We start from the raw sequence: 9688 nt of genomic DNA, 5'->3' as shown, positions 1-9688 counted from the left end.
TCCGCAGCAGAGCAGGCTGCAGTCGTCTAAAAGCTTCCTTTTTCTTCACCGCGACGTGAAGCCAAAACACGTTTTGACGCTCCTTGTCGTTCTATCGGCCGACTTCCTGACGCAGGCATCTGGAGGAGGTGGGGGCGCTGCCTCCCGCGTCTCGCAGCCAGCCCGCGGCGCGGTTCTCCCTCCGGAAGACGGAAGGAAAGGCAGCTGCAGAAATTGGACTTCCCCATGCTGCGACCTCAAAGGCTGCGTCCGAGCGTGGGCAGCATGCAAGATGGAGCACCGGTGGAGCCCCCGCGGAGGCGCCGTTCAGGTAAGACCGCGCGCGTTCATGCTCGCTCTCGTTCTCTCTCTCCCTCTCTCTCTCTCTCTGCTCTCTGCTCTTGTTTGGATGCCGCGCGTGGTCTCGTGGACGATGCAGATGCGTGCGAGATGATGGTGGCAAGGTGTGTGCGCGTGACCTGACCTGTGTGAGCCCCCACGCCACAGCTGCGGGGCTGTTTTGCGAGTGGACACTTCCACGGCTGAGCATTTGAACGCTCTGCGTTGTTATCAATTATCCTGGGAGTTTGTTTGTTTTTTAATACCCATCCTGCCATTATTACTGTTACGGCTGAGTGATGTATTGTAATTGAAGTTGTTGTTACATTCAAGTGTCTGCCAACAGGCTGCTGTGCATCACGCTCACATGCACAGACGTCGTGGTAGCTCCCCACAGTGCCCCCTAGCGACCGGTCGTGCCGCAATGTGGAAGTGGGCGGGGCAGCTGTTGTTTTGAGTTGCTTGCTGCTTCACTGCGGATGTCAGCTGACCCACTTGCGTGTGTGTGCGTGTGTGCATGTGTGTGTGCTGCTCGGCGAGGTCTGGTTTCCTAATGCTGACTCGGAGAAGCTGAACAGATCACGTTGCTTTCAGAGAGAATCACGTATACACAGGAGCTTGCGTGATGTTGTTTATTGTCGTTCATATTTACTGATATTAGGAGTTATAATCACAGGCGTGTGTCAAATGAGAAATGTTTGTGTTGTAAGAATGTGTTTTGGGTGTGTATAGTGCAGAGGAGCTACTCACAAGCAAGATATACATCAAAATTGTCACCAAAGGCATTCCAGCTTTCCCCCCTGACGGAAGTCAGACAAAAAAAAAAAAAAAAAAAAAAGACGTGCTGAAAAACAGCTGCACCGTGCGTGCGTGCAATGCATTAGCTTTTAGCATTATGTGTTTGGGCCTCAATTTCTTATTAAAAGTAATTCAATATCCATAACACATTTTTTATACATTTGACACAATTGGATTAATTTCAAACTACACGACACATTTTTAAACTGTGTGCAGAGGCAACAAAAAAATGTGCTTTAAAAGATATTCGCGCGTCATTGTGTGTAATTCTCCCATGTCGAAAATCAACAAGCCCTTCAAAATGTAATTATTGTCAAATTCTGCGTCTTGAAGCCTCTTTAATCCTTCTGAGCCGCCGTTGCAAGCACTTTGTTGTCCCCACGCGAGGCTCTGCTGCTGTAATGGTCCACTTCCGTGCCTGCAGAGAGAAGCAAATAGTCCATTTTAATACATTTTCATTTACAGTGCCGCTCAGTTTGGAGTAAAAAAACAAAAAACAAAAAAAACAAAACGAAAAATAAAAAAAACGAAAGACGCAATGCTTCGTGTTTGGTGCTGTTAAATAAAGGTCCATTGAAGTCATACATCTGTCCCCATCACCACATTTAAAACTCCCGACAGGGCAAAAGTTTTTGCCCACTAATGGTCCTAATTTATGACGTGTGGATCAACATGCCGCTCGCCGGGCACTGGCTTCCTGAGTGCATAACGAGCATAAAGTCGAACACTTCCGGACGTAATTGGGCCAGCCTGCGACGCTAAAGTGCCTATAGACGGCTTTACATTGTTATAACGAGAATTAGTCTTATTAGGAAAGGGAGGGAACGGGGGAAAAAACATCAGGGCTTACCAGCCTTAAGCTCCCTGCCTGCGTTTTAATCATGACGGATAATGTAGAAGTTGTACAGTTGCCGTATAACTAATAGTGTGTCATGTTAAGTAACGGCAAAAAAAAAAGAAAAAGCAGCAGAGTTTCAAATGGCCCCAATTCGTGTAAGTCAAACCGATGTGAGGACAGAAAAGAAATGAATATTATTATTATTATTATTATTATTATTATTATCATTATTATTATTATTATTATTATTATTATTATTATTATTATTATTATTATTATTATTATTATTATTATGGTTATTATTAACAATAATAATAATAATAATAATAAAAATAACCATAATAATAATAATAATAATAATAATAATAATAATAAAGACAATAGGCCTATAAATTAATTAAATGCACTTGACGATTTATTTCTTACAGGTATTTTTTTTCCTCTTCGTCTTCCAAAAAAATAAAATAAAAAATAAAAAATATTTCCGCCAAAAGCCGGTGTCAAAGTGGACCAAAAGGCTGCTTTGGAGCAATTGAAGCCTGCCCATGTGATGCGCCTGATGGGCTGCAATAAAACACTAAAACACGAGGGAAAGAATGACCTTTCTAATTGTGCACAGTGGCACAACCTTTACTGCATTCCAGCCTCAATCCGCACATTGGCTTCACTCTTCGGCTTTTATTTACAACCGAAACTGTACGGGCCGCAGCGTTTGCTTTTTGACGCAGTTTGGGACCTTGCCGGCGATATTAAAAGCACAATTTCAATGTATTTGTCCAATTAAAACGGGCGACGGATTCTAAAAAAAATAACGTTTAATGTGAACGAGCACATTTATGGGAGGGTCAAATTGACATTTGACGCCGATGATAAAATCCAGAGCATGCACAACATTTGCTGCAAATGCGAATGGTCACATATGGCCACAAATAAGGTGAAGGGAAGGAAGGTTTTATGGCAAGTCACTTCCTCGTCTTTGTTGTCTCTTTTGTGGCCTATTGAGCTCCCAAACAACAGAGCAAACAAGGTTGCAGAACAAATGAATGAGCTCATGCACATTTTAACAAGTGCGATTTTTTTTCCCCCCCAAAAAATGACCTGTTGAAAAGTGATCATTTAAAATTGTATTTGGCTGTAATTTTGGTTATGTTGCTACATGAAAACAGTCACTTGAAATTCCCTCGCAGACAATTTATCAGGGCAGAACAAAAGTGGACAGCAATTATAATCTCCGTTCGCAGTTGTGCAAATCGCAGCGCGCGCGCAGACAATCGCTCAACTTTTGCGTGTTGGTGGTGCGCCTCAAAAGCAATTTGCAAAGCCATTATTTGTCTCCTCAGATAATCATCAGTTTGTCTGCTCTCTTCCACGGCGCGGCTCGCAGGAATGCACACGTATGACGGCAAACACTTTCAACTCACTAAGTGTGGCTTTCAAAAATGTCGCTTTGTCAAATTGTTCACGTGTATTTCGATCTGAGGAGAGAGAGTCAGAAATAATATTTTGTTTTATTTTATTGTTGGTAAGTTTTGTGCTTGAAGATATCTGCTTTGCTGCAGAGATAGTTTTTTTGGTGAGCTGGGGAACGTCACTTGTTTTATTGCCCTCGCACACGAGAGACCATAAACGCATTCTTACCACCTCCCCCTGCAAAAAAAGCTTTGGAAATTGCTCACTCGTGGAAACATTGACGCCATGCGACAAAGTCATCGATGTGGTTTTGGATGAATATGAAATACCAATTTTTATTTTGTAGTATTGTGCCTTTTGTGTGTGGGTTTTAATGTATTTGCAGGGCAAACATGCAATGTTTTGGTCACAACAAAACACCTCATAGAGTTTGCACTGAATGTGCGGGATTAATAGATAATATCCTTAATTGCTCTTGCTGGGAATGTGGATGCAAATGTGTTCCCCCCCTCCCTTTGGAATATCATCATCAGTCACGTTATTGAAAGTAAAAAAAAAAAAAACATCTTTCTCGCGCCTGCGCTCACAACAAGAGCGCATGCATGCATGGTGTGTGTCACTTGCACTGTTTATCGGCATTTTGCACTAATGCTCCAGCTCTCGGCTACAAGCTACACTTTCCGCCGCGCTCCCGCCTCGCCATTGGTGGAGCCGGGTCAGCTGACTTTGTCATATTGTCTCGGAGCGAGCCAAGCCTCGGCTATAACACTCGGCTTTGTGCGTCTTAACCGGAGATTGCAAATTAATAATATTGAATCGTCAAAGTAGCGGGAAGGCAGACAAGCCGAGGTGCCATCGGGGGGGTCGCAGGGAGGAAAAAAAAAATAGAAGAAGAGCTCGCGGAAAGGTGTGGTTGGCTGACACACGCGGGAGGGAGATTTACTGGGAAGGAAGATTGAAAAGAGAGCGATAAAGAAGTGGGGAGAGTTGGAGAAGAGGGTTACGAGGCAAGGTATGAATTCTTATTTCGCAAACCCGTCGCTCTCCTGCCATTTATCCGGCGGCCAAGAGGTTCTGCCCAACGTGCCCATCAACTCCAGCACCTATGACACAGTCAGACATTTCTCGTCGTACGGTGCCGCCGTCAGCCAGAACCACCGGATATACGCTGCACCTTTCTACTCGCCTCAAGACAACGTGGTGTTCGGCTCGGGCCGGGCTCAGTACGACTATGGCTCCAACGTCTTCCTGCAGGACAAGGACGTGCTGCCCAGCTGCAGGCAAACGAACATGGGACTCAGCAGCACGCAGAGCCACATTGGCCATCAAGACTACACGCTGGAGCAGGGCAGGGCGGCCCAGGAGCAGAAGAGCAACATCCCGATCTACCCGTGGATGCAGCGCATGAACTCACACAGCGGTGAGTTTTACTAGCGGCAAATAAATTAAGGAAATGGGCCCGTTTTACGATTTGTCTCACCAAGAGAGTAAGCTACTTTTTATGGCCCCATAAAACATGACTGTATCTCCTTGACTTGTAGATGGGCCTTTTGCATGTGCAAACAAACAGCTTGCGTTTTAGTCGTGAGGAAATTCTTGTATCTGCTTTTATTTAGTGATAAAGCAAGATGGCGTCCGTATTAAGGACTCCTGTTGAACTTTTAATGTGCCCCCCACCCCCTCAAAAAAAAAAAAAAAAAAAAAAAAAACATACTGAACGGGCGACTTTGTACCCCAGCAGGAGTCGGCTACGGGACAGACAGGCGCAGGGGACGTCAGATCTACTCCCGCTACCAAACCCTGGAGCTGGAGAAGGAGTTCCACTTCAACCGCTACCTGACCCGCCGCAGACGCATCGAGATCGCCAACGCGCTGTGCCTGACCGAGCGCCAGATCAAGATCTGGTTCCAGAACCGGCGCATGAAGTGGAAGAAAGAGAGCAACCTGAGCTCCACGGTGGCGGGAGCGGAGTCCACGGCGGCCACGCAAGATGAGGAACGGGCCGGCTCGGGCGCAGTCAAAGAAGACAAGGAGGACGAGGACAAGAAAAAGAAGGAATAGTTCCAAAGATGGAAAATGGAACCCCAACATTACTACCTATAAATGGAGCTGAAAGGGACGACACTGCATGATATGGCTTGCACTCCTCAGGGGTGTTGAGCCTTACAAAAAGAAAAGAAAAAAAAATCCCAATAATTTCAGCCACATTCTGAAACCTGTGACTCTGGATCAATCTTATGTTGCTATTGTTATTATAATATTTTTTTTTTTACTTGTCAGTGTCACACTTGTATTGTGCAAATCATAATAATAAAAAGCGAAGTATTAATTCCTATACGTTATATTTCCAATGCCAGTATCAACTATTTATCCCACACGCGGCCAATGCATCACTGTGAAGTCTCTGCTCACCAAATACAGTGTTAAGTTCGTCTCGACATTCCACGGAAGGAAGGAATTGGACCCTTAATTTGGTCACAGTGTAATTTACTACTTGAATATAGATATAAATATATAAATGTATACATAGGTCTTGCAGAAACTTGAGCGTTGCACGAATAGACTGCACACAAACACGCACACACGTATACACACACGTAAACATACACATATGTGCCTGTATATAGGCCGGTCAAACTAACATATGCAAATCCTTAAAGGATGAATGTGCATTTAGTTGCTTTGTTAGACAACGCATAACACCAAATTGCGCTTATTCCTCCCCCTTTTTTTTTTTATTTGACCCTTTGACACAATTCCTTGTGAGATATATTTGTACACGTTCTCATTTTGTTTTCATTTGAAAGATCATGTTTTGTCATAATTGTGTATCATGGAATAAAATATTTGTAAAACTTTCACTTTTGTGAGGTGTGTCTTGTTGGGGTTACCAGGGAGTTATTTTATTTATTTATTTATTTATATTTTAATAATTCAAGTGAGGTAGTTTATAATTCAGAAACACATTGTGGACTTCGGAATATTAAAAGAAAAAACCCGACATGATAGGGGCTGAATGTTTTGAACTGATTGTGCTTTGTTGAAATAATATAATTAATTCAACTTCTACGCGATAATTAAACTTTTTTTTTTTTTTACACTGTTATGAACATTCATGTCTTTTTATTTTATGTTTTTGTTTTTTGTTTTTTCATGAGAAGATGAGAGTGGACTGCAGTTTGCAGGGGATGCCTCGCGCGTGTCCATCCGGGGCCCGTCTTGCCCGCTTCCGAACAGCAGATGACGCTCTTGTCCTACTGTGCTTCTCTTTTTCGCGAAAGGCTGCTAGCTCTGCTCCCCGGCAGCTGCTCAAAGTTTACTGGACACGTTTTTGCTATTCATCAATATCCTCATTGAGTATCAACGCCAATTTATGACTGGCCAACATGCGCACGTGATCCCATACAAATAGGCCATATTTGGGCAGCGCGCATCGGATCAAGGATTAAAAAAAGAAAAAAAAAAGAAAAAAAAAGATACCAAAGGCTACTCCACCTATAAATCCTGGATTATTTTTTTTTTAAAGGAGAGGCTGATTTTTTTTCTTCTTCCAAGGGGCTACCAAGAAAAGCAATGATCAACACAAATCAGGGAATAAGAGCAACGTCTATCCAGCAAGCATCTCGGCGCTAAAAGTGTAAACAGATTTTTTAAAAATGAGCTCTTATGTTGACAGCTGCAATGTGAGGCAAGCGGGCGAGACAAGTTGTCCAATGTTTGGCTTCGGCGTGGCGGGGCGCGGGTCCAGCCTGTGTCACCACGGAGGCGTCAATGGGAACGCCGTGTTTACGCGGCCCGTCCCCACCGAGATGCAAACGAGCCTGCGAGGCAGCCCGGAGCCTCCTCTGCCGCCGGGACCTCACACGCACTCCGGCCCGGCCCCGCGCGACTCTGGCGGGCTCCAGCTCTGCGGCGGCGGAGGCGGAGGCACCGTGACGCTGCTCGCCGACAGAGCCGCGAAGAGGAGCGCCAAGTCCGGCGGCAACCGGAGCCAGGAAGGCGCCAGGAGTGCGGAAAGCGCGCAAACGGGGTCACGGAACGCGAACGGGAGCCAGCAGCAACACGGCGAGCGCGGACCGCAGATTTATCCGTGGATGACCAAACTGCACATGAGCCACGGTAAAGTTTGTCTCTCTTCTCTTTCCCTGCACTTCTTTTCGAGCGGTCCACTTTCCCTCTTGAGTTTTATAGGCCAAACGCAGGAAATAATAAAAACTCGCGGTCATAAATTTTATGACAAAGGCATCCATTGCTCGTAAACCTGCTCTATTACGGCGAAGAGGTGATCTGAGGGCTGATTTATGACGCAGTAATTGGACCACAGGATCAAACTGTGACAAAATTATCAAATAATATCACAGATTCATCTCTAAGTATTATTTTCTTTATTGCTTCTTTTATATTCTTCCCAGTGCAGCATGCATGATTTTACATTATCAACATGTGTGTGTGTGTGTGTGTGTGGGTGTAGTATATGAGTGTGTGTTTGAAGCTTTAGCCTTAAATTGAACTCTGGGAAACACCAATGACCTGACCCTAGCCTGAACTTTTCACCTCGAAAGATTTCAATGCACTCTTTTGCACGCACTGGAGCCACAAGTTGGCTGCAGGCTGCAGATGGACAGTGGACACTTTTACTGCAAATGCTTCTGTTTTGTCTTTCTTCCTTCATATATGCAAACATGCCTGCAGCAGGCAGCCAGGCAGGCAGCACGCCGCAGGGAGTGTTCAAAAATATCACACTGTCTGTTCAGCAGCCTCTGCGTGTGTAGGGATTGAAATTATAGACACTTTAATGGAATCATTTTCATTCTGTTAGTGTGTCAGGTCAACATGAGGCCAGCATTCGTCCAGTTTGAACATTTTGTCTAACGAATCTTTCTAGAGCACAAATAAATGCAGTCCTCCATGTAAACGTCAATTTTACTGTATAATTGCAATCACAATGCAATGATATCAATACAAACATCAAAAGTCAGCTATAGTCAGTTTTGATTGACAATGTCATCTTTAATAACACGTTTTTTTATTGTCTCACCACGTTTGTGGTATATAAACAAAACAATAACAAACATTATAGTTAAATCAAGACGTTAATAATATTTTTATAGCATTTTTTCGCTATACAGATATTTTATTTCACTTTATTAAAATTGCATACTTTTCATAATGTAGAATGTGTGTGTGTTTTTTTTTAAATTCTACATTCTTTTAATTGCATGTCGTGAAAAAATATTAGAGCACCTTGTTTTCTTTAATTTCTTCATGCTCATTTTAATGCCTGGTTCCACTCAAGCTGTATCACGTGACTATACGAAAAAAATAATAATACATGGAATGCGAAAAGCACTGTTTCTAGCAAATGTCATACGTGATTTAGGTTATTATTAATAAAATCCATATAAATGGTTCGATATCAGCTCTTAAATTAAACTACTAATTAGCCTTTTTGTTTTTGTTATTTGTCCAAATAAATAGGCTACCCGGCATTTCAAATGAACAAGAAGCAACAAAGGTGGTGCAAGAATTTATTTTATGTATATCTCTCAGCGAGCGATCTCTAACTAGTGCTTGTAATCCGTCAGAATCCGAGGGCAAGCGCTCGAGGACCAGCTACACTCGCTACCAAACTCTGGAGCTGGAGAAAGAGTTCCACTTCAACCGCTACCTGAGCCGCCGCAGGCGCATCGAGATCGCGCACACGCTGTGCCTGAACGAGAGGCAGATCAAGATCTGGTTCCAGAACCGAAGGATGAAGTGGAAGAAGGACTCCAAGATCAAAGTGAAGGAATAAAATCGGCAAATTGCACGCGGTATACTGGCGCGACATGGAGCGTGCAAGGAGGTGTCTTGACCTCCGGATGAACTGCTGGGGGGGGGGCAATGACATCATGACACCGCACCGTGGCTCTTCATCACCAATTATGTGTCACTCGTTGCGGTTTGGGATCCAATGTATTGACTATCACTCACTTTGATCAATTAGTTTACGTTGCTAAATGAATTTGGTGCCCAATGCGACGATAAGACCACTTTTGGGGACGAGAAAGCTGAGAGGCGCTGCGGGCCCAAGCCACGTCGACGTTACCTCCATTATCACGTGATCACACAAAATCTTTATTTTTTTTTTTTTTCCCTAACAATTTTCAATGTAACATGTTGTATTTGGTGCGTTCTGTGACGTGACTATATGTAAATGACTGAATTCATGTAACCCAAGACTGTATGTGAAGTGCAAAAAAAATAAAAAATCATCTTTGTAGACTGACGGTGCCTGGTGAATAAATAGCATACTGTAATTGATAGCTTCATTGTTGACTGTAA

At 43.7% G+C, this 9688-nt stretch overlaps 2 protein-coding genes across 3 annotated transcripts; both read left to right on the top strand.

The window, feature by feature from the left end:
• The first annotated feature begins 4160 nt into the window (after positions 1–4160).
• On the top strand, positions 4161–6081 carry hoxc6a (homeobox C6a). Of its 2 annotated transcripts, none has more exons than XM_077515253.1 (2): positions 4161–4784; positions 5106–6081. In XM_077515253.1, exons 1-2 carry the CDS (start codon positions 4379–4381, stop codon positions 5423–5425), a joined length of 726 nt encoding a protein of 241 aa, XP_077371379.1. In that variant the 5' UTR covers positions 4161–4378; the 3' UTR covers positions 5426–6081. The 2 variants fall into 2 exon arrangements, with proteins under 2 accessions (XP_077371379.1, XP_077371378.1); XM_077515252.1 differs by having other exon boundaries at positions 5103–6081.
• A 698-nt stretch (positions 6082–6779) lies between these two features.
• On the top strand, positions 6780–9688 carry hoxc5a (homeobox C5a). Its single transcript, XM_077515251.1, has 2 exons — positions 6780–7483; positions 8950–9688. The coding sequence occupies exons 1-2, from the start codon at positions 7021–7023 to the stop codon at positions 9156–9158; spliced, it is 672 nt and encodes a 223-aa protein (XP_077371377.1). The 5' UTR covers positions 6780–7020; the 3' UTR covers positions 9159–9688.

The sequence above is a fragment of the Festucalex cinctus genome, chromosome 2 (assembly GCF_051991245.1).
Source record: "Festucalex cinctus isolate MCC-2025b chromosome 2, RoL_Fcin_1.0, whole genome shotgun sequence".
Taxonomy (NCBI): domain Eukaryota; kingdom Metazoa; phylum Chordata; class Actinopteri; order Syngnathiformes; family Syngnathidae; genus Festucalex; species Festucalex cinctus.
The sequence above is the reverse complement of the archived record's forward strand: the minus strand, read 5'-3'. Positions and strand labels throughout refer to the sequence as shown.